Source organism: Erithacus rubecula, assembly GCF_903797595.1.
Source record: "Erithacus rubecula genome assembly, chromosome: 1".
Classification (NCBI taxonomy): Eukaryota; Metazoa; Chordata; class Aves; order Passeriformes; family Muscicapidae; genus Erithacus; species Erithacus rubecula.
In genome coordinates this window covers 72357935-72384086 of record NC_136658.1, presented here as the reverse complement: position 1 = coordinate 72384086, position 26152 = coordinate 72357935, and the positions used below count along the sequence as shown (strand labels likewise).

The following is a 26152-nucleotide window of genomic DNA, read 5'->3' as shown; positions in this document are numbered from 1 at the left end:
TGGAGGTATTTTTGGTGGGTTTTTTTGACTGCTTGTGGGTTTTTTTTTTGCCTTTGGCTTTTTGTTTCTTTTGTTTCTATTGCCTTTTTTTTTTTTTAATGTTTTCCTCCTCAAATTGAAGAGAAAATAATTTGAATTTCTAAAGGTAAAAGAAGTTCAGCTACTCCATCTGCTTCTGTGTTTACTGACCTGCAAAACAAGACACACATCTGAATTTTACTATACTGCCCTACGAAAGGTTCACCTGAACAGGGAAAAATGCTAAAACAAAACTTTGGAGCTAACTACATGACATACAGCCAACCCCCACCCCTCAAAACAGCTAAAAGAAACATTTGAACATGGAAAATATAAATGCTTTCCACTAATTTTTCCAATGTACTCGCATTGAATGACCATGACCATAATGCAAATTCATTCAAAATCACATTTTTAGGTTATTTTACTGTTAAATGTGGACAGCAAAAATTATTCTAATAATAATTAAGTGCAAATAAAATAAATGTGTAGCTTGAAAAACTCACTTCCATTTCCTTCCCTGGAGAAAGATGACTGACTGATCCACTTGAATTATGAAACATCTTCACAGTACATTTAGCTTCATTTTGCACTAACTCTTGGTACTGGTTCACCACCCTGACACAAACAATGGGGACATAAAAAGATTAGCAACTTTGAACTTTCAAAGTAGATACTTATAGATAAGCGTATGATTGTATATGTTATAGTAATATATTTTATAGGCTATGTAAGCATATCTCTATATAACAGAGATGTACATATATAAAACATATTTATACTTCTTTGTATCTTCCTACATTATATTCCCGGGCTCTTAGATTTATTCCATTTTAACTTTTAATCCCTTTTTTTCCTAATGCAAAACACAGTGTGAGAAACACACTTTTGGAGGAAGATGGAAAACAATATAACAGTTTCATTCCCATAAGCAACTGCAGATCTTTGAGATGACAGTCACTGGGGATCCCATTCCCCCGTTTTTACAGAAGTCCAGAATCTTTTATAAAAAGTGTCTCTTCGGGTTCTGCTGCCTGTGAAACAGTCAACCCTCCTTCAGCTTGAGGTCTGTGTCAGGTGAGGAGTCTAAATGCAAGGGCTGAACAATCACTGCTCTGTGAGCATTATGACAGACATTTGATAAAGCATCAGGCAAACAAGTTTAAAATACTGTTCTGTCAAATTGAATAAAATACTACATCTCTACTAATGTAAGATAGACAAGTTGAGGGAATACTGTTTCACAAACGTGAGTGCAATATACAAAATGACCTTGAAATATAAAGCTGAAGTGCTGTGATCAGACTGGACCTCAGTGAAAACCTGCTAGAATATTTCCATTATCTCACACCTAAATGCATTGAAATACTCTTTATCTTGCAATAGCTCTGTTTCTGTCATATGCTGTTACCTGACTAATGCAGACATAAGCAAGGGCCCTGACACACAAGGCAGAGGAAAGGGGGCAGTGAACTTTTTTTACAGTTAGATTTTAGACTACCTTAAAATTGGTGGAATCAAGGTAGTAAAACGCCATGTACTCAAAAAGGTGGTCCTGCACTCCTCTACTGTTTCTTCTTGTCCTTGTCCCTGAAACCCTGTTCCTTACTCTGATAAAAGGACTTGTGCAAATCCAGTGACAAACACGATCAGGAAACCAATCCCAGTTAAAACTAGGTTCTTGCAATATTATTGTTTTACTTTTCAGCCAGCCAATCTCCCCAGTTCAGCTTACAGAACAAGCAGCGAAAGTATCGGCACAATGGAGGCAGGAGAGAATATAAGCAAAGAGTTTCTTGATCAAAACTACCTATTTAAAAAAAGAACATTATTACTGATTTTTGATCAAATCAAAGACTCATTTCCCTGCCAGGCACATAAGGGTGCAAGGGGATAAGAGCTATGGCATGTACATCAGCCAGAGGTATCCTTTGGAGGCACAAAACCACAGCTAGTTCTGACAGAGGTTGTTTTTTAAAGGTTCTGTGCATATATGCACAAGCAATCCAATATAATATATGCTGAAAAACACTTAAAAACCACTTATTTTGCTTCCTCAGTTATCCCTGAATTGCTACTCCTACTCATTCTACAACTAAAATACACTGAAAAACTGTTTTATTACTTGCTTCTCTAGGAAAGCTGAACCAAGACATGCTACGGTGTATAAATCTTAAATCCTAGATTACACTTCAAATGACAAGTTCAAATGAACCATTTCTATGACTGCTAATTTACCATACCAAATGTCAGGATGAAATTACTGCTAAGTGCTCTCAAAGTTCAGGTGTACTCATGCATTTGATGTCCTATATTCTTCCTTGCTTGTTGAACACAGAAACTACACACTATTCTACTTCTTGATAATGATGAATTTTTCCTCATTTGTTCTGCATCTTTTTCCATAACCATAACACTGGCAGTCAGAACTGCCAAAAAGGAACAAAATTCATTGTTTGTCATCAAGCCAAATAGCTGTACAAACTACATTAATTTACCTTTCAGCATCAGTCTTCGAACCAATAAGGAACCTAAAATGTAAAGTACATTTTCAGTCATGAATTGGACTAAAAGAACATATTTTTAGACACAAGGCTTCAAACAAATGGCAGTGCTGTGTTTTTTTCATACCTGCTCAAAATACAAATAATAATGTATCCATTCAATGGACTGAGTATCATTCAGTATTTGAATGATACTTGAATGATATTTGAAATACACACCTGACTTCTTAACTATACATACAATACACACACATATTCTAATATGGTCTCCTCTAACAGTAAATTACATACAAAGCAAAAGGCAGAATAAAGAAGTTTTGGATTTTATATTTAAAAAAATGGAAGCAAGTAACTGCTACAAAATTATTAGTGTAAAAAGTACAAAGGAAAAGTTAGGTATAAATCAGTACCATACCAGTACACTCAGACTGAAATACAAAGGGAGAGGAGGTCAAAACCAGCCCTATGCATAAGATTTTAACAAACACTGAGTTTCTATTGTTTGATTTCACTGATGCCAATTTCAATTCTCCATGATTTTCCAGACCTCCTAAATAAGTATCTCTCTTCTGCACAACACTTATGGTTTGCAAACTTATTACTATGTTTTTTAATTTACTGAACTTTCTCCAGCTCCAAAAAGAAAAAAAATTAAATAAACATTTTATTTTACTGAACAACAAAAATGTTAACTGCACCTTTTATTTTATATGACCGTTTTCTAAGGATGAGTTATCGAAGTTTTGATGAATTTTAATTGTCTTAGCAACAATTTCCAAAATCCTCAAGGTATCTAATAACTCCAAATTCATTTGATTCCCAGCCTTACAACAACTCTAAGCTAGCACTGGTGTTTCAGGAAGATCAGTACTAAGTATGCATACTGGTTTTGGCTGGCCTACAGTTGATTTTCTCCATGGTAGCTGACACAGGGCTCTTTTGGATTTGTGCTTAAAGCAGTGTTGGTAATACATGGGTGTTGTAGCTATTCCTGAGCAGTACCAACAAAGGTCTCTCACAAGCAAAAAGGCTGGGAGTGTACAAGAAGTGGGGAAGTGACACTGCAAGGACAGCTGACCCCAAGTGACCAGGCAAACACCTGCCTGCCCATGAGAAGTAGTGAAAGAATTCCTTGTTTTGCTTTGCTTGCAGGTGTGGGTTTTCCTTGACCTATTCAACTGTCCTTAACTCACAAGGCTCCTCATTTTCACCCTAGCTATTTTTCCCCCATCCCACCAGGGAGGTCGGGGCAGGAGGGAGTAAGTTCTTGCATAGTGCTTAGCTGCCAGCTGGGGTTAAACCACAACAGTATGGAAACAAACAGTATAACAGCTCAAGTCTAGGGATAAAGTATTCTTAATAGTCAGGATGTTCTAGGATTTTCATAAAAAATGAGAGAAGGATTACATACTAGAAGATAAAAATAACTTTCATTAGCACAACTAAAAGGTTTGCTCAGTCTCACTGCTTGTTGCCTTACTGAAATTTATAGGCTCTACTCTGCTGCATGGATTCCTTCACACAAATACTCTGGTACATATAACAAAAAGAGCTGAGAACAGAGAATATTTGTAGAATCACAGCCAAAACCAGCATATTCCAAATAATTCAAAATTATGAAGCTTCTTAGAAGCTCACATTTTTCTTCATTTATTTACTTCAACTGGATTTAAGCATAAACAGAATACAGTCATGTCTTACACTTTCATAGCATCAGGCAAATTTTGAGAACAAACAAAATTCTGAGTATCACCAAAAAAAGAGTGCAATAACATCTCTTAGTGTCGCCACAATTTTCCTGATTGGATGTGGTGGTGGTCTTGTTTTCCCCCAAAGGTATTTTTAATGTAAAAGAATGTACTAATTTAACATAAGAATACATTTGAAATAGGATGGTTGCTTTACACAGTTTGGTTTTGGTTTTTTGGTTAAAAAATCTTAAATCACACTTCTAGCTCTAGAGTATTTTTGTGACTGAAAATTGCAAGTAATGTTTGTTTTCCTCCACCTACTGATCACAGCATAGTTTAAAAAAGAACATGTAACTTACTGTGATGGAGTTAATAGGTTGTCATTTTCCTCATCACCTTTGAGTGTCTGAATTTTACCATAGTACAAGGGATTGCCAAGAGACTGAAAAAATGGTCAGTTTTGTTTTTTGAAGCTGATTACCAACTTCACATTCAAACACATAATCATCCTTCATTTCCTAAAAAGACAGAATGACCTAGTAAGTCTTGAACAAGTCTTAGTTGAAATAGCAAGCAGACCAGCTCCTCAAACAATACAGAGTAACGTTCTATAAGTAACTCTAAAAGTAAGTAACACTCTATAGGAAAGGGTGCATTATCTAAAATCAAAGTGATTCTAGAAGTTATATTAACAAGATGAGAAGAAAAGGATTCATCAACTCTCTAAAATACAAAGATATTGGAAACCCCAAACAATCATGGTAGACAGGGAAATGCAGACTGGATAAATATATATAGAAACAGTTTTATATGAACTATGACAATGCAAAAAACGTTGAGAGTAAAATGCTGGAGCTGAACATTAATTTCTATGGGAAACTATTACTTTTTTCCAACAGGCAACTACAAAGATATCATGATACATGCTGTTAATAAAAATAGCCCCTTGCCTCTGAAATTATAAAAAAATTAATAATTTATGTGATTTAATCACGTATCTGATAAATGAATTATTATTGCCAATTAATCAATTATTATATTAAATTACTACTTGTGATCAAATCACATAGTTTGTGCCAAAAATCTTAAGGTTCAACTTAAGCATTACAGAAAGCTTTTTTTTTAAGAGGCATTTAATATTAAACTCTTTCACAATTTAACATTCTGATTTTTGATTTCAATAAAGCTCTTTTTCATCAGCCTTTGAGTGTTTGAATAAAGAAAATTTGTTGAGTTCTGCAATTTGCAAAGTTCTGTTTCATGTAAATGATGATCCTTTATTAAGTACAAGCTGCTTATCCTTTTATTTCTTGAAAATCTGAGGAAATCAGACTGATAACATGCTTGCTTTACTGTATAAAATTGCAAGTATCTCTGGTAATGTTCCCATGTCTCTGTAACACATGGAAGATTAATTAGACTGGGGGAGGGAAGATTATTCCACATAACATTGATTTTGTTGAAATAAGAGGCATTTTAACTAGAATAAGTGAAGTTTGGCCCAAGGTCTAAATTACTCACGTGTGCTGGCCATACAGTTGGTTGTGAGTCATCAGACTTGATAGACTTTTCCACTTTGGCGTATTTTTCCACCTTAAAGAAAACAGAGAGATCAGAAAAGAAAGAATCCTCTATGTTATCCCTTATGTTTCTTCAGAGAAGAAACCTTCAGAACTGTACATTTATAGTGTTATACTATATTTGCTATGTGAAACTTAACATAGAGAGTGAAACATGGTTTCAGACTACAGATTGAAACCACTGCCTGCAATGTGGAATGATTAAGTAATTTTGCAGTAACAGTAATTCCTAAAGACTCTGACTAAGTCAGATATAACACAACTGAAGTGAAAAGAGAGAAGGTTTTTTTTGTAGAAACTTACACTGTCATTTCATGTGTAATTTGCGTTTCTGCCAGCCCTATCATATCCAAAGCTACAGTCCTGTCTTGTATACAGTCTTTTAAAAAAGTTCAGTATACTAGAGAAAACTTGTGAAAGGGGGTCCTGGTTAATGGCAAGTCAAATATGAGTCAGCAGTTCTCTGGCAGCCAGGGGGGCCAGCCTGTCCTGGGGTGCACCAGGCACAGCATCACCCACTGGGCAAGGGAGGGGATTGTCCTGCTCTGCTCTGAGCTGGGGCTGCCTCACCTCCAGTGCTGGGGCAGTTTGGAGTGCCACAATATAAGAAGGATATAAAGCTACTAGTGTTCAAAAGAGAGCCACAAGGATGGTGAAGGGCCTTGAGGGGAAGCCACATGAGGAGTGGCTGAGGTCACTTGGTCTGTTCAGCCTGGAGGAGGCTGAGGGGAGCCCTCACTGCAGTTACAGCTTCCTCCTGAGAGAAAGAGGCAGACACTGATCTCTCCTGTGTGGTGACCAGTGACAGGACCTGAAGGGGTGGCCTAAAGTTATGTCAGGGGAAGTTTAAGTTGGATATTACGAAAAATTTCTTCACCCATAACATAGCTGGGCACTGGGACAGGTTCCCCAGGGAAGTGGTCACAGCACCAAGCCTGACATAGTAGAAGCATTTGGATAAGACACATGGCATGATTTTGGGGGTCTTGTCCTGCAGGACTAAGATGATCCTTGTAGGTTCCCTTCTTACTTAGCATATTCTATGAGTCCCTTCTGTACACTAACAGCATGTGTTTTGCCAGTGCCAGAAACTAAGAATATGAATGCCCCCAAGAGAAAAATGCACACAAAAGAACTCTGAACCAGAATTCTCTGTATAAAATGTAAAACTTTTCAAAATATGAATGTCCCATAGTATAACATATGAAAAGACAGGAATTTCTACCAAGATAAAAAATTACTTATTTTTAAACAATCTATAAACCTCATTTGCTATTCTGGTTTTCATACTATCAGACAACTTCAAATAGACATGTGCTCACTTAACCCACAGAAGAACAATACTAACAATTTGCCTGTACTGACTACTTCATCCAAACTATTCTGCTACAACTGCAATACATTACAGTGTGGCTTAACTTGTGTTTATACCTTATGGGACAGAAAAGTAATGTAAATGTTAAAGTCACTCCCATTTTTAAAGGCCATTCTTTGATACTGGTTTAAACACTTCTTCATATATTACAATTTCTAAAAATTGCTAATTATACATAACAATGAATGGTCTTACATCTACTTCAGAAGGAGCAGTCAAGTAGCAAGGGTTCTGTTTCCACATATCTACGCACTGGAAGATGAAAAAGCAGAATTAATATATTAAATCCTTTAATAAAATAGTTAGAAGTATATTACATTACTTTTCAGAACACTTACATTTCCAGCTTTTGAAATTTTGAGGTCATACTGCTGGGCTGCTTTCCTCTCCTTCCTTTTCTGTAAGTAGTCAAGTAGTCTGAGCTGAGGTGGAGTTGAATAGTGAGCTACTTCTTGTTGTCTGTTCAGAGAGGACCTTGAGTACCTTTTGAAGCACCTATGGCAAAATGACACCTAAGCTTGTAAAACCATCCACATCAAATATTCCACTGTCCCAGCACAAAACCAAAAATATGCAGGGAACTTCAACTCACATGGAGACTAATAGGTTTTTAAATACTAATTTAAAAATACTTTTCTGGATTACACTGTACAACTTTAAATCATGATCTCACATTTATAAAATATACCAGTATCCTGTTCATCTCTTTCAGCACTCAGAATGGGATTACTTTTTAAATGTCTAATTTAGGTACATTATCAAAATGAGAAATTAAGAAGTCACCAAACTTAAAAGATTTGTGTATTATCATAATTTCAGTTCCATCAAAAGATCTTTGTCCCACTTATAAGGACAAAGAATGATATATAATACTTCTAACTATTTATAATATATACTATTTATAACCTTAACTATAAGGTTATAAAGACAGCAACTACCCTCTAGTCTTTGTTTCATTACAAACTCATGATTCCAGTAATGCTGTTCTGGACATTAACTTAATCTCTTTTCTTATTTTTCCCAGTGGAATATTTGTTGACCACCAAACTTTGATTTCAAGGACAGCTTGATGAAATTCACTATTTATAGATTTTTAGAAATTACCACTGATTTGGCACTAGCTTAGTGTTTAAATGCAAATTTAGTTTTAATTATTTCAGTAATTGTGACAGAGCATTAATACATTTTGTTTTTACAGAGTAAATGCAACTCCTGTGGCAGAACAAACATATTGAACAAAATGTTTCAAGTTTCTGTGGAAATAAAAAAGGGCCTAACCATGCACAAAAGTGAAATAATTTCAACATTTTGTACATAGTTCATACCATATTGTTTTAATTTTTTCCAAGATTCTTATACACATACACTTCTGTTTAGCCTGAATGTCAAACATAAAAATAATTATTTTCATTAGTTCATTCAGAATTAAACTTATACATAGCTTTTAAGAATATGCAACGTATCTGTTTATATATTTTATATTACTGAGCTGCCATCTGACTCTGCTTACACAAAATGTATGCCAAAAAAACCCCTCAAATCCAAACTGCAATATAACTGATTATGTTAAGAAAATATATATACACTTTCCTTTGATAAATAAGCATAGTACAGTATCGACTCGTAACTGAAATATAATACAAAATTGAGCACTTAAAAATACTATATTAATTTCTTGACTATTAAAGTAGGTAATACATACAAATTAGCTAAGCTTTCACATAAAACATTACTTATATTTTTCTTTCAAAACATGTTTCATACTGAAAATTACCGTTTCATGGGGCGAGTGTTCATCTTCTGCTTGTTGTACAGGAGTCTATTTGTAGTACAGGTCACTGCTATTGAAGGATCAAGACACAAAGGCTCTGCTGTAGCCAAAATAAGTTGGCTCTCAAGTAGGAGTTTGTCCTCCTGTAATATACACAGCGATTAATAAACAGAAAAATGTGAAAACTTTTACAATAGTTGAGTTCCTATATACCTATGGATGTAGACATTATCTTAGAAAAAACTGAAAAATAAATTATTAAACAAATAAAAAGTTAATAAATGTTTGTTCTGTTGTGTATTTATGACATCACTGTAAAGTTTTTAAACACCTCAAACCTACCTGTGTCCATTTGTGGTTGTCACTTGTTATAGAATGCACATCACAAATTAAAGTCTGAGGAAAAAGACATAACGGTAATCAGCTTTCAACAGAATAACAGGATTTCTTAAAACATGTTCAGTAACATATTGCATAGTGCATATCCAGTCTAGGAACTACAGTAACAGTGAGAAATTACATAAGGCTCTCTTTACCTGCATTGTAGGTCGCAAGAGAATGTGCTTGCTTTGGTACGTTGGAGATTTCATGTTACCAGACTGCCTGTAGTCACGGATTTCTGCTATGACACAGCCACAATGGAAAATATTAACCTGGGTGAAAGAAAAACACCAGCTTTCAAATGAACAAGCATTTACCAATGTTTCCCTGCCTTCACAAAGAAGTCTGTTATATAACAAAGTTCAGTGAAACTAGGAATAAAACTCACGATTAAGTTTTTCAGACCAGCAGTCTTTCCTATGTACATAGACATGTCTGTGCTAGACACACCTAAAATACAAGCTTCAAATGCAATATTTTCAAATGCCAGCAATGCAGCTGAAAGACATTCCCACACCAAACATTCTATAATGACAAAAACAAAGAAAATTTTGCTAGAGCAGAGCTGTAGATATTTCACAGCCTTAATCATGGCTGTGAAACATCTCTTTTATCTCCTTCTCAGCACTAAGTACTTTTTTTACCCATATATCAATAAAATATTTATTTGGGGCATTGAATATTACAGCTTTATATGCACAAGTGACATGTGCTTACAATCACCTACATGAAGCACTCAAAAAAAAAAATCAAGGTCTATCTAGGTACAATATGTAAGTTCTTTTTGAAAACAAAAATTTCAAACCTGAGATTTTTCCAAAAGATCAACCAAAATAGGTGGTAGTTCCTCTGCATCCAAATATTCAAGCAGCTCTCCTTCCTCATAAGGCAGACGAATGGTCTCAGAATCTGAATTAAACCAAAATGCATTACCTTTGCATTTCAAATTCAAACATTAAGAAATCTAAAACAAACTTGCCACAGGAAAAAGCAGGGCTGCCAAAAACCTATCCACACATATCTTTTTTTTGCATACTATTAATTTTTACATCCATTTCTGTTCTTAGAGTTTTAGTCTGCTTTTACTGTGCTACCTTTTGCTCCCAGGTGACATAACATATGCTTGTACTGCACATGACAGTACAAATGGTATGCTACCAAAATGCCACCAAACTGGAACACAAATGGCTCTAGACAGATGTAGGCATATGAAGCAGTGAAAGAAACAATCTGACAGAAGGAAACTGAAGTGAGAGAATCATGGATATAGAGAAACCCCCTACAGTTTCCCCAGAAGCTAAGGGGAAATAAGAGACTGGAAGGCTATCAGAAAGACTCCTATCTACAGATTTCCTCTGTAGATGAACAGCTCAGAGCTTTATATAAATTTTTAGTTCAAGTACAGTTGGTTGTTCTCCCACCCACCACTGGAATTATATTGGAAGTGAAACAGTTAAATGTAAACAACAACACATTCTAAAAATTTATATAGCATTCTGAGTATTTTTAAAAATTCAAGAGAAAAATATTACCTGAACCATTTTTTCCCCTGAGCATCAGTGAATAACCCTCATTTCCTGGATAGAGGTTTACCACCAGACATGACAATGTCTCCTGCATAACCAGCTTCTCAAGTAAGTTCACATTTCGTCTCAGCTTCTGCTTTAAAAGTAAACATTGCTCATGAAAATAATACTATGAAATAATTAGGAGAAATAAAAACAATTTCCAGAATGTGACTTAGATTAATGGCAAATTATACATCTAAACAAGCCCAAGTAAATTTAATTGTCCTGCATTCAGTAGGGTAACTGTATTATGTATAATCACACAATCTTATAAACAGATTTTTGTAAAAAAATCTCACTCAAATTACAAACCCTAGAACTGGAAGCCCACAGACAGAGTTAATAAGAATAACCATATGCTAAAATGTTGTAAATCTACAGTGTACCATTATTTGTATCAATTCCACGAACATCATCAATCCAGTACAACTTGTTTGATAACAACAACAAAATATTTAGTATTTTCAGATACTCCTAACCAAAAAAGCATTTCTATCCAGGACTAAAATAATGAATTGAAGCATCTGGAAGCTTTCTTTATTGCATTTTCTTGTCTTTATTTGCTGAAATCTCATCCAGCATCCTCAGAGACTATCACCTTATTTAACTGTAAAACAATCTTTTTGATGTACAACAGATTTTTATAATTACTCAGTGTGCTTCAGACCCCACATAAATATCCTACAAATTGAAACATTTGAAATCCCCTTAGAACTTAAGGCAATGAATTGCAAATCTCAGATAATTTTATAGCTTCTCGCTGGAGGCCTATTTCATACCAACTCTGGGTACACCATTAATTGGGAGTTAACCTGAGTGCTCATTTGTCTTCTCATTCATTTTACTTCCTTGAAAGCAGCAATACACATTAAACAGCTTTTTCCTCTTGTTCAATTTGACATTCAGTTTAGTGAAGTAATTTGTGCCTTTTACACCTTATATTTAGCACTGATAAGCCTGTTTGAGCCTCTTTTCTAATATCATGAAAAATTTTCACAAAACTTCTTAAGTTTACCAGCAATTGGAGAAATAAATCTGAATTTACAACAAAATCACAAGGTATGAAAAATGATGAAAATTTTTTCCCACGGCAGTCACACTGAGCAATTGATGGTGAAACAGTGATAATGACAACAATGCACATGGCACTGACACTGCCCTAAACTTGAGCACAAGTGACACAGGATTAAGAAAGAATGAACAGCTCACTCAAGCCAGTCTAGGCCATACTATTCACATTATGTAGTCTTATCTTTAGGTAACTACTACAGTAAGAAGGGTTTATAATTCATTTAACAAAGAAGTCAAGTTGAATTAAAACCAAAGTATTTTCTCAACCAGCCTATTTAGACAGAAACTAAAAACTTCTCAGCAATTTCCACTTACCTTTATCTCAGGCTCTTTTTCACATTCTTCAATATATAAATCATAAAGTTTTTGAAATACAGATTTTCTGAAATTAAAAAGACTCAACATGTAACCAAAATTAAATCAAAGAAATGCTATTAAAAAACTAAATACTGAAACTCTCACTACCTTCCACTGGATAAATATTTTCTTTTGGGAGGTCTCTGACGGGCACTTTCAATGATATACTGAAAGAGAAAAGTAATCAAAAAACCAACATATATTACAAAGAAATTGAATTCTAGTTACCATACAACTAGAGATCATTATCAGACAACGTTCCATGTATACAGAAAATAATTAGTAGTTATGGTACACAACTGTTCCAAAAGTGCACTAAATACTACTTGATTTATGTTACAGTCATTAACAAGAACAAAGGTCAATTTAGCTGCCAAAGACAGCATTTCATGGTTATGGCATCAGTTCCATGCAAGGTCTTAATTCCACACTCACATCCTGTAATTACAGTAGTAACTAACACTACACTACAGAAATTAATGTGGGTAACACACTAAGGTAAAACCAAGTTCATGCATACTGGCTTGACAGCATCTACAGATCAAGTACTCTTCCACATAATAATTTCAGGAAGTTCTCCCTTTGTCTTTTGCATTTACATTATTTTCTCTATAGAGCTGTGCATTACAAATAGAATTAATGCACATTAAACATTCAAATTAAAAAAAAAAGGAGTAAGAGAGACAGCATCCTCCAGTAAATTTGATTTATATTCTAACAAGGTTTTTCCAAATCTCCATTGTTTATAGTATTAACTATAAACAATTTATAGTTATTTACAGCTTTCTTCAGAATTTATGTGAAGAGAGGTTCTCCCACAGGGACATCTATTTCCCATAACAGGGTTCAAGATAACTGTTATATCACATGACACCATTAAGGAACATGAACATGAAGGCACTTGCATCTTCATTCTCACTGGGCTATCCTTAAAAACACAAACAGGATTTTAACATGTATTTCTGCCATGTGTCTCTGTAGACCCTGCTTATTTCACAGCACACAGATTTGCTGGTTTAAAAGGGGAAAGCTCAAGTCTTGCACAGTCCATCACCATTGCACTTGATGACGTTCTCAGTACAATGGGCAAGAGACAAATACATGACAGCAATTTCAGTGAGAATTCTGCAAGCTCAGTGTTACATGTAGGTGATTACACATGTATGTATTTACATAACATGGGTTTCTCCTGCTCTCCAGAAGAAATAAAAGATAGCTGTAGTATTTGTATAACTCTGAGACCAATAAATTATGGGCAAACAAGTAATTTAGCTGCTCCTTACCTCAGCACGATCCAATGCCAGTTCTAAAGCTTGTTGCTGCAAGAATGACAAAGGGCTTTTTAGAAAATACATTACTTTGTTAACATTCTCATACATTAAGAACACCCCAACAATCCAACCACTACTGATAACAATTTATAATTAGAAGATGGGCTCAAAAAGTCTTTGGCACATATCAAACTTAGCTAAAACTTCACGTAACTACATCACAAGGCTTGGCTAAATTATGAAGCCTTAGAACAATGAATGGCAATTAGAATTAAAAGAATGGAAATTACAGCTAATAAAAGCAATAAAAGATACTAACCAAAACAACTGGAGATGATAACTAGAAAACGCGATATTCTTTATTAAGCTGGTCTCTAACTCAACAGAAAGGATAGGCCAAAATAATTCTGAACAGATGCCCAGGAAGAAAAAATTTATCTTTTAGATTCCAGTGCCCAAGTATTGGTACAGCTATTTTTCACAAATAGGAAACAAAGATCTCTGAACAACCCAGAAATGCTCAGAACATTACATCTGCACATAATACAATTTAAGAAATGTTCTTTATGACATACTGTTAGGGGGCTAGGAAACAAAACCAGCTTGGACTACAGACTTCCTCCAAGGCAGGCTAAAAGTCTGCCCAACCCTACAAAACACAGCAAAAACTGAAAACCTTCTCAATATCCCATAGCATGGTATACTCAATACCATTTATTTCAATGAATTTAATTCTTTTGGAATGTCTTTTACTTCAATACACTGGGAGTTGATACACCTTTATTTCAAAAAGAGCCCACAACTTCACAGATCAGAATTATGAGTATTTCAAACCAGAATAAAAAAAGCATGTGTACAAAAAAAACCCCAAGAAAGTCTTCCTTGGCTGCTAATGTTCCTTCACTGGCACTCACTTAAGCTCTGACCTCCTCTGTGCAGGAATAATGTGCAGCTGCTAAATGAACCAGACAATGAAACTGATTTGGAGCAGGGAGATAAAAGAGAACACTATGAAGAACCAAAGTGTTGTAGGAGAATGCCACAAGCTTGATTCACCTCCATGTAAGTGCAGAGAAGCAATGCATTCACTTCAGTGGCAGCTGGATGAAGTCCACAGGAATGTACTCGTGACAAGCTCTAATATTCAGTGAAGCTTAGGAACATTTGCAATAGGTACCTCTTCCCAAATATGCACTTCTCCTATTCTCTCAGTTTAAACCATCCTAAAAGCAAACATCTCTACTCAAGCCTCAAGGAACAGAAGACACACAAGCCATATCCAATCCAAGGTAGCACCAGTTATTGTGTAGATAATATTTTACTAGAATAGAATCCAGTGAAAAGAACCATACTACACAACAATGAAAGAACAACAAAGAAATAAACAACAAAAACACTCACATAATGTACCTAAAACAAAATTTCTTGCCTGTTCATGAAAATCCCCCCACCTACTTACTGTGCTATCGTGTGGTACAACCTGCCATAACAGAATATTCTAATTTTCAAGTGTCTGTCTACGTGTTTTTATGACTATGTCAAATATTGATGCTTTCTATATAAGTTGATATACCTAGTAGACACATCTACAATGCCTACATCAACGCATAATTTCAAATATTCACTTAACTGTTTAACATTAGGTAAAAATCCACAGCAATATTAGCATCTGTGAATACAAGACTCCTATGCAGAAGCAGGACTTATATGAACTCAACTTCCTGCCACCACTGCTGACTGAAAACACACCACCAGCTTCACATGGCAATTCCTATGCTGCACTGGCCAGTAAGTGTTCAGAAGTATTCACAACCTATGAAGGAAGATGCTCCTACAAAAGGAAATATTAAAATTCAGCAGTGAAACAATTTTTTAAAAGAAAATGTCAAATATTAATGGCATTCTCCCCGTCAGCCAGACACCTAGGAGACTAGAGCAAAAAGATCTGAAAATATATGACCTGAATCCTAACTTACCATTGTAGTGGAAGCCATGTGGCCAAATGGCAAAAGTACTTAAGGAGTTTCGTGTGGCAGACAAAGAATCATATTTGATGGTCAGACTTGGGGTACTGAAAACAAAAAAATTCAAGGAGAAAAAAAAAATACCACTGAGAAACCAAGCAGGTATTTTATTTAAATATAACATTTCTGGTGGTTAATTATACTTAAATCTCATTTGCATAGTTTCCTTTCCTCCAGGAGTAGGAACAAGTGTTCCATTCGCTGCTAGTGCAGAAGTTCTCACTCCAATGAGTACTACTACTACTTTTCACACTTAGTTTCATACAACAGTAAAGCAATAAGCATGTAAATGTACATACACTTTTCTCTATTGCAGCAGTCTACCTAGACTGTCCCAAATGTCACATCCTCAGGTGCACAGGAGGCTAAAACATTTAATGAAAAGCAGAGTGTTTAGCGTACCGCATCAGTTCTTTTGTTTTGCTTTTGAGAAGGCGTTATTCCATTGCCAACACCTCCACTAGCGGTGTCTTCTAGCACTGTTTGGTTTAAAACTGACTCACAGCAAGCTGTCAATCAAGAAATGAAAACAATTTTGCTGCCACCGCCTCCGCAGAGCCGGGGCGGAGAGCGAGCGGCGCAGGCACGGACGGCAGCAGCGGCCGGGAAGGGCCGGGCCGGGCCGGGCCGGGCCGGCCGCAGCCAAGGGCGCAGGCCGGGTCCCGCCCGTCTCCCGCCCGGCCCGGCCCGGCCCCGCCGCCCCTCCCCGGCTCCGTGCGCTCCCCCGCGCCCGCCCAGCGCCGGTACCTGGCGGCCTCTCCCCTGGAGCCCCCGGCGCAGCGGCCCCGCCGCCCGGCCGCGCATCCGCCCCCGCCGCGGCGCCGGCCGCTTCCGCCCCGCCGCTTCCGAGCGCGCCCGGAAGGGGCGGGCACGGCGCCCTGGAGACGCGGGCGGGACGGGCACGGCCATCCTGCTGAGGGACACGCGTGCGTTCAGCTTCTTGTGGGACTGCTGGGCTCTGCCTCGGAGCTGGCGCTGTTTTGGTTTCAGCTTTGGGCTCTCAGCAGCCCTTCTCTGTCTCACAGCCTAGCCAAAACGGTGGCAATCAATTACCGGTGGTGTCTTGAGTCTCTCAGAGGTTCTCAGTGCATAGAATAAAAACATCTGATGAGATCAGCATTCTTCAGCTGTGAGCATAAATAAATTTGACACCTATTTTTAGCAACAGGAAGGCTAGTTTATTGATTTTTTAGGAGCTCGTGTTGCTCCTGAACGCCAGCAAACAGATGACTAGAATCCCGTCCTGGAGCAGGAGCAGCTGGCAGTTCTTCCTTGGATTATCTGGGCACTAAATGGGTGTATGGCCAACAGTTCAGCAGCTGCATTTGATCCGACTTTGAATCTCCTTTGAGAATGCAGTTGTGCCATCCTTTAACCTAAATTTTTCTAAATTTCTGTGCTGTAGGCCTGGGAGTACCAGAGTTCTGTAGCCATATGGATGCACCTGCCCCAGTACAAGATTGCAAAGCTGTTTTTTATTTTCCCATGCTCTTTCGAAATTAAATGGCTTTCAGGCCCATGTATCAGATTATATCCTGAGACTGAGACAGCGGTTCAAGTATGGTCCCTCTCATTTGAGTACAAACTTTAAAAAGAAATGACAGTATGCTGTCAATAGAAATGTTACTTCATTCAAGTCAGATAGACTGTGGACCTGTGGATGAAACTTAGGGCAAACAGCTGTGAACTCCTGAATTCTAAATCAGTTATGTCATTGAATTTCTGTGTAGGCAGTTATAAATCTCTATGGTAACATTTCCTACCCTGGTAGGAAATGTATTCAGGACTTAAATGATTTGCAGACATGAAGAAATCCCATGGCTTCCAGTTACTTTTAAAGTCAGATACACCTTGTCAGGTATAACCAACCATTTTGTAGGCAGATATTTCTGACTTGATTGTTTAAATAGAATTTTAGAGGACTGGCAAATATAGCACAGAACTTGAAGGAGATTCGTGTTCTTCAGCTGGAGACATTGACCCTGTCTTAGTCAGCCTCCTGCTGGTCAACCATGTCACACCTTTGGGATTTCCTGGCTGTATTGAAGAGTTCCTCTGACTATGTGAGCCTTAACACATAGCGACACCTAGAATTATGTGTCTCCATCACAAACTGAGCCTTTCTGCAAGTTCATACCTCAGTTTTGAGTTGCTTAATAGAGACACCTTAAAAACAGACTTGATTTTCTGAATTTTCTGTCATACACTTTGTGGCATAGGCTTGTTTAATTCCATTCCTTCTTTGTTGCTCCCCTCTTATTTGAACTTGGCAGTTCCTATTAGACACAGCAAAAACTGTTCAGTAGGAGATAAAGTGGGTAAAGGCTTGCTTGTAATTGTGTACACAGAAATATGGCTATCTGAGAATGAATTCAGGAGCTAACAATCCTTTTCAGGATAGCAAATAAAGCAAGGAGATTTAATAGACATGATAAGTCTGAAATGTTGTGAGTCACAAGAGTAAGCCAGAGGCTGAGGTTGCTAGGACTGATTTTTGGATGCAGTTTTTTTCTGTTTTCTTGAGAAAGGCAGGGAGAAGGAAGTAAGAACTGAGGATATGGACAGTGGTCAGAGTAGATTGGCTCCCTGATGATCTGGAGGCAGGCAAGGCAAAAGTAGCTGTGGCCTGAGGAAGCTTTGCAGTCCAGGCTGTACTTTATGTAGGAAGGCTGCTCTGGCTGGTCCTTTTCTTGCCATGGCCTTACATAGAAACCATTATGAGAATGCTTATAATGCTCATGATGCTGAATCAATCTGTTGTTTGCATTTGGATTTGGGATAGGTGTCATATTCTTTCCAAGAGCCAAGGAACCTGTGTTTGGAGGAGTTTGGCACTGAAGGCAGTTTAAGGAGAACGTAATGCAATAGAGATATAGCCAAAAAATTTGAGTCTATGATGCCTAACTTACCTAGCTTTCTAGTGCATAAAGGGAGGCTTACAATGAAACCATTCTATTTAGAGTATTTCTGTGAAGAGAATTTTGTCCAATACCAGTTGATGCAGCATGACCAATCAAAGCAATCAACTAAACAGTGATGTTGCCATGACAAACCAGAGTGGATCAATAAAACAAGGCCCTTTAATTAAGACAATAATGTCTGAATGCAAGAATTGCAGTAAGTTAAGAGCAGCCTCAGGATCCCTAGAAATTTTTATCAAATTTTTCTTATTTGGCAAAGTATAATATATGTGCTTTGATTATGAACAAAATTAATGTAGCTATTGAATTAAATCTGTAATAAGGATAGAAATAAGATATTTTAGTCTCCTTAAGATATTAAAAATCGCATATTTTATTGAGCAGCTTCTGTAATGAATAAGCAAAGAAATGTACTATTTCTACATAATTATTTTTTGTATGGGCTGCTTTTGACTCAGTAGTCCAGACTTCATAAGTAACAGATTTGTTACTTCTCTTGCAGAACTCAGAATCTGGAAAACATATCTGCATATTTACCTTTTTAACTTTTACAGGTTATGTAAAAGTGCAGCACATTTGTAACTCTTTGGAAGAGGTATTTTTGTTTAATTTTTTAAATTATTCTTATTTTTATTCTTGCTCTTATTCTTTCCAATAGTGACACCCTTGTTCTGTCTGTCTAGTTTGGTCTGATTCCCATTTGCTTAGTTCACAGCACATGAGAACAACATTATATTCAGTAGTGCAGGTACATAATATAATGAAGTGAATCAACTGTATTTGTGCTTTCAAGACTTCTGTGCTGGAGACTGTAGGACATGTGGGAAGGAGCATGGCAGAGTATCTGTGGCTGTCCTGTAAAGGCTGTCCATGCATCATTTACCCTTTGCCAGGAATTTGGAAGAGGCAGACCTCATTCCCATCACTTTGTGTCTTTCTTCAACCTTCTCAATGAAGGCAGCTGAATTTAATGTTGTCTCTTGCATATTTTCTGCAGTCTTTATGTGGAAGCCTCCCATCCTTAATTGGAAAATAATTTCAGTAATCTTTTCAGAGCTCTGGATTTAATTTTCACTGTGGGATAAAAATAACAGGAAACCTGAGATCCTGTCTTTGAGTAACTGGAGTGTATCATGTAAGTGTTAAATTTTTACTGCATGTAATAAAGGTTCGTAAACCTTTGCAGCAATCAGGTCTTAATCTAATTCTTAGATTATAGAAAAACTGGAATGTACTTATCCCTAACCTGTCTTACTTGTTTTTCTGAATCCAATCATAGGTATATCTTGGACTGAAGGTAAGTTAGCAAAAAAAAAAGATAAGTCAAGCAGACTTTGCAGATAAGTAAGAGACTAATAATCAGGTTTACCTAATACAGAACTCCCAATGGTAATGAGCAGTCATCTGCTGAGAATCAAAACAGCTCATCAATCAGATGGATGTTGGCATAAAGCAAGCAAAGTTTTGCTGTTAGCCTGCAATTAATTTTCATCTGTTTAGTAAAAAGCTATTCCTTGGCTGATTGCATGGCTTTGATATAACTCCTACATTTTCCAGGTTTAAATGATATTGTTTATGAAACCAAGTTAGCATATTGTCCTGCCTGCAATATTATTTCACTGAACCCACTAGAGGTCAGGGCTGTACTGCTGAGGAAAGTGGTTAAAAATCAGCTAGGGAGAAATCCCTTAAGAGGTTGCCAGAAGTGAGAATTCTGTGAGAGGCTTCTAAATTATGGAAATTTAGAACATGTTAAATAGTTCAGCTAATATTAAATAATCCGTTGTATTTACTAATGCTGAAGAAGGTCAGTTTGGCAAGTTCATGGTTATTACAGAATTATAGAGCAATGACAAAAAGAATCTAATCTGTCTTTTAATTATTATATCTCTAAATTTCTATTAAATGTTGCAGTTTTAGTTCCAGCTTTGTGATTGCATTTTGTACACTGGTTATCTAGTTGTCTACTTAAAGTAGATCAGAGACAGGCGTGAGGGATTTTTCTTAGTTCTGTAGAACAAGGGTTAATTCAAGTCCCGTAACCTTCTCAGCAACATTTTAAAGGAAGGGGTTACAATACTGATGGTTTGTAACCCAAAGCAGGGGCAAGGTCTTCAACATTGCATTTCACCCATGGTCCTGGAACTTCTGTACTTTTCTTGCTGGTATTAGGAACTGATTTAATTTTGTTATAAATAAATCAAATGCAGCACATGATCAGTACTTTGTTTATATTTTATTCTGTTCTTTAGTAGTGTTCCTTTTGTAAAATCCATGCATGCTAAGGCAAAGAGAGTTACTAAGCAAACCTGTACAAAGGCTTAACACTGGCTACATCAGTGTATGTCAAAGCCAAGGGAAGGCAGATGAGGAGCTTCATATTGCTTCTGGTGTAAGGAAGAAAACAATCTTTTTCCTCCTGTATTGACTGTATGCCTGAGAAGGCTGGGTCCACCTTGTGACAAGAACAGGCAACCTGAAGAGATGAGAAATTACTCATTCAGACTGACAGTGATGCTCATTTCTTTGCTGTTGTTTGTTATGAGATCATCATCTAAAGTATCTGAGGCATCTCTCTCGAGTGACCAGACTTTAAACACACAGCACTCATTTCTCCTTTTGGTGTCTACGTGTATTATGGATGTGTGCCTGCAAGTGAGAACAGCTGCACCAGCTCCTTGCTGTTGCAGTGGCATTGCAGGAGTGGAGTAGGTGTGCTCCAAGTGAGTGCTGGGGGTGCTGCAGGGAAGGGCTGTGGCTGCAATAGAGGCACATCCAGTCGGATTGTGCTCCTGGCTTTGCTGGCATTCTACCAGCCCAGTAGCCATGCTTCCTGACCAGTAGTCAACAAATCCCAGGTCACATTGACATGTGACATCTGCCATGTCTCATGGCTCTGGAGTAGTGAAGCTGCAAAACCACAGATGGAAGGGACTGTGGGAGAGCCAGAAGATTGAACATTGAACTGAGAGCAGGTGTTTGAAAGGTCTGATAGTGTTTATCATTTTTCAGAGGGTGAGACATCCTCCTTTTCTGAATTTTTGAAAAAGTCAGTAAATTAACATTTCACATATGCAATTGTGCTTTTATCCAGAATAACTGAGATTCTTTCCATGATAATTAGCTTAATTATTCTTTTGAAATCTCACAAAATTTGATTGAATTTGAACAATGGAAGTTGATGTTATGTTTCTGAGTAGGTCTGATACCAGTATTTGCAGGAGAATGCAATGTGCTGGGTTTGTACATTTGTTAATACTCCCTAGCACAGGAAATCCTTTTGGCTGTGTGCTAGGATTTGTTTTCAACTTGTCTTAGTGAACCAAAATTAGGAAAAGTGATGTAGACTCTTCTAAATCTTTCACAATATTGTAAGATGGTGAAGAACAAACTTACCTATCTCTGTCAGCAGGAAGGATGATATATATTGTGATTATTTGTTACTGTAAACTTTATTGAACTTTTGCTGTAGCACATTGAGAGTCCAGGATAATTTAATGAGATTTTTTGCCAGGCCTGGCTGAGCCATCCCATGCTGCAGTATGAATAAGCTGTGTTGTTGAAGCCTCTGTTGTTTAAGCCTTTTGACTCTCACATTTTACTTTTCCCATGATATTTCTTTCAGGACACTCAATTTAAGAAAAGCTGCTTGTTCAGTGCATCTCTGTCCTACTGCTTATGCCAAAAATAATAATCAGACATTACTGCTATGTGGTAGTTACGTGTAGATGGTGTAGTTGGTAACCTCAGCAATCTTATACACCACCCTGCATGTCAGAAGCTTTCTGAAACTAATTTGGTTATCCAAATTTGGTATTTGGCCAAAATTGGGGTAATGAATGAAGAGTAAAGAATGTCAATCTTTTTCTCTGCTGAGGTGGGCTGGTGGTTTGTAATGATCTCAGAGTTGATATCCAGGGCCAGTTCTCCACAGAGAACTAGAGAGGTGGCCCTCTGTATGAGGAAATTCTTCATCCATTGTTGGTCATCCCACTTGTAGCTCAGTGTAGTCTTGCCAATGGGTGTTAGTCTTTCAGGGCTTAGACCTTTCCTCTCTTCAGAGGTAATGCACAGCAGGTTTGGACCCTCCTTATTGCAATTGGCCATGGCAAGGAATTATGGGCCTCAATAGCACTTTTCTTCGTTGCATTGCTGAGCCCCAAGACAAGGCATGGGTTATGTGTGTTGTGGATCCTTTGCTGACGAATAATTTTGTCTCCAACCAAGAATGCAAGCCTGAGAAAGCATGGAAGGCTGTCTGATATGGTTAAAAGTAATAAAAAAATCAAAGCAGTTGGAGCTTTGGGAGTATGAGCATCCAGAGGCAGCATGTTAAGACACAGAGGGTTCAGCAGCTGCCCATGTGAGAGCATCTGTGGGTCTGAAGTTATTCAGTGAGTGCCCTTTCTAACATGCAGAGAGGTGTGTGACCCACTTCAAAGCTCTTGCAGATGTGGCCCATGCACAGGTTTCTGCCATCTAACTGGCATCTGGCCCAAGGTCTCTCTGTTTTGGAAGGTGATGAGTTTACCATGCACACCATGCTATGTCAGCTTACTGAAGGGGCAGAGCCAATGTTTGCTTTGGAATGCTCATTCTTCTAGTGGAAACAAACTGTAATTATGAAAGGCAGAGCTAAGTACCTATGGATGTTTCATGAGTGCCAACATGCTGATTGGGAAATCATATACACTGCACTGTTGGAATTGTTGTAAACAGCAGTGTTGTTAATCATAACATTTCCCAGTTCTCTGAAGCTGGATCATTGCACAGGAATTCCTTTGAAGGTAAAATCATAGTAACAAAATGAGGACAACATCAATCCTTGCTCTCAAAAGGTGATCAAAGATTAGATCCACATTTACCATTTAATATATTATTAACCCCTTTCTTTGGGGTTTTTCCTCACTGTCTCTCATGTTCTTTCTCCCTATCTAATTTGAAGAACCTTTTCTTGATAATGGAATATGGCCCAATTTGAATGGAGCTAACAAAAAGAGCTCCCATTCTTCCCTCATTCTGTCTTATGCTAGAAACACATTTTTCTGAATATCCTAGAGCTGTAGTAAGGGATTCCCTGGGACAGGAACAGTATCTTTAATCACCCAAGAAAGGAGTGAACTTAAATGGGCCATCATGCAAATCTTTGCTAATCACTCTAATTATGGTGCAGTGCTGGAAATAGGAACAGTTCAATCTCCCTTATGGAGAGACTGGTACACTGCATGTGCTCTGAACATGCCTCAAGCATTGAGCTCTTAAGGTAAAAGGCCTGGGCCTGGAGAAACACTTTATCTGGTTTATTATGCATGAAATAGGTGCTGAGTTTTGAAAGCTGTCAGGAGCACATTTCTTCTGATAAGTCCCAAGTGCAGCATTCTAGGTGTCATGTGAGCTCTGGTATCAGAAACTTAGCCAGCTGCAGAGTTGCTGTACAGATTGAACAGATACCAAATGGTGATTGTGCTGAGCTATACTTCCAGTTAATGCACCTGAAGTGGCAACTGGGACTCCTCTGCAGTGAGACTTTTAAAGGATTACGCTATTTAATACTAGTTTTAAAAGTAGTAAAATTAATAACTGATAAATGCAGTAGCTGACAACAGGGTCCTTCATTTTATTTCCCTCAAGCCCAGAAAGAATGTTATTGTGTTGTAATTGTCTTTGTGTGCCTAAAATTTTAAAATTCTTCAATATGCCTCTGTTTTAAGTCAATTTAAAATGGTGTTCAGTATAAATAATAGTATTTTTAATGAATAAGTACTTCTGAAAAGAAGTCAGGTTAAATACTGCTAAACTGACAGAGCATGGAAAAAATCACATGGTGGGAAGGCCAAGTATCCTTATGATGTAACTTTGTCTTATATATCAGGTTGTAATTTTGTTTGAGAATATAAGTTTGTTTCCAGCTGTTGGCAGCCTTTCCTTTTCATCTTTATGACCTTCAAGTGTGTCTGTTAAGGAGAACATTGACTCAAAGCCATTTTCTTTTAGTTGCTTTCCAGATAGTGACCATATCTCCTTTCTGTTTAGAGAATCCAGAAAGCTGTTGTATGAGAATTTGCTTGCCTTTTGTTTTGGCTTTTTATTTTCTTTCTTTCATCTATTACTATGTGTTTACATATGCTATAAATGACAAATAAATCCAAAACTTTGAACCAATACTGAAATCTGAAGTCTTTAGGCTTTTCTTACATGAATATAGCCAATTTATTCCATATGTTACTGAAAAGTTGGCTTGTAAATTCTGTTTATGTGTTAAAAATAAATGTCCTTTCAGAACTAACAGCTACTCCTTGTGATTTTAAGGGCTTTGTGTCTATGGATTTCATTTCAGTCTTGGAAGAAGGTGTAGGAAGGTAGGCCTACTGAAGGGACTGGCCAGCCCAAAACCTGTGGCTTTCGAAGAAGCATAGTGCAGTTTTCACTAACCTGGGTCCTTCCACAATCTGAGGCCTCTTTTGTTTTGTCTTTATTTTGTTTTTCTGGAAGTGTTAATGCTATGCCCAGGACAAAGCACTGCCTTGGAAACAACATAATTTTTGACTTTGCAGGTCACACATTTGCATGTTCTCAAGTCAATGATACTTTTAGTTATTGTCTAAACTCTTTCTGTGTCAAGGGCTGCTATTTTTATTTTTGTATTAATAATACAACATTTGGTATGGGAAATAAAGTGTGTTGTGGTTTCTGGTGTGTGTGAGGGCAAGGAAAGGACATGTCTTACTTTGTCATTCTGCAGCTGTGGAAAAGTGGACTTGATATTTGGGAGCATCCTATTTGTTTCTGTTTTTTCTATACATTCGTAATCTCTAAAGTACTCAAGACAGTCAATGCTATTTCTGGTTTAAATTCCAATATATATATGGAGATATCATTCAAGAATGTGTATCTTTGAGAACCCAAGATGGGAGTCATGTCCAGACTACTGTCACCTAAGCTTCTGCATCTCTAAAGAAGTTTCCACATTCACCTGAAGTGCCTCAGATGCCAAAGTAATAAAGAGATCAGTACAGGGAACAGAGTGGGGATCAGTTGCATTAATTTGACTCCTAAAAGATTATTCAGCTGATCACCTGTAGGTTATCTTTTAGGATAAACTGGATCAGTTGATGATATAGGTCAGAAGAAGTTTAATGCCCTTTTTGGTGGTAGGAGTGTGTTCCTGAAATTTAGCTGCTCCACATTTTTCCCTGTGAGTCCTGTGACATAGCTGCTAGCTCTGCACAGGTGTTCTGGATTCTCCATGACACTGGAAATCTCTAAGGTCACTGAATTCCACTCTAGCTCTGGTGGCATCAAAATTTTATCTTTAAAGTCTGACACTGGTTCAAGCCTTTTTCCTTTACTGTTCTGCTAATCATGTCTCTGTTAATCTACCTTAAAGTTTTGTCTCATGCCCAAGTGTTGGATGCTGGTCCTGCATTTATGCTTTAAACTTTATACCATATAAGTAATCCAGTCTTGGTTTTAAGTTCACAGTATTACTCAGACAGTTAAAACATACCGATAAATTTTTAAATTAGAAATTTGAAAAAAAAATTGTGTAACTATATGCTGTCTTTACAAAAGGCCTTCTGAACAGTATAATGCAATTTTTCAAGTATTGCTGTATTTCAG

The 26152-nt window shown here is 37.2% G+C and overlaps 1 protein-coding gene across 1 annotated transcript in view; it reads right to left on the bottom strand.

Annotated features, from left to right (window-relative positions):
• Positions 1–16472, bottom strand: part of SUPT20H (SPT20 homolog, SAGA complex component) — a 29515-nt gene extending 13043 nt beyond the window's left edge. The window contains 17 exon segments of the mRNA XM_079314791.1: positions 525–636; positions 2517–2549; positions 4573–4661; positions 4663–4731; positions 5735–5806; positions 7364–7420; positions 7507–7663; positions 8943–9082; positions 9282–9335; positions 9476–9592; positions 10126–10229; positions 10853–10979; positions 12275–12341; positions 12425–12483; positions 13600–13635; positions 15564–15658; positions 16359–16472. Of these exon segments, the coding sequence (XP_079170917.1) occupies positions 525–636; positions 2517–2549; positions 4573–4661; positions 4663–4731; positions 5735–5806; positions 7364–7420; positions 7507–7663; positions 8943–9082; positions 9282–9335; positions 9476–9592; positions 10126–10229; positions 10853–10979; positions 12275–12341; positions 12425–12483; positions 13600–13635; positions 15564–15581 (1311 nt within the window). The 5' untranslated portion in view covers positions 15582–15658; positions 16359–16472.
• Between the last annotated feature and the right edge of the window lie 9680 nt (positions 16473–26152).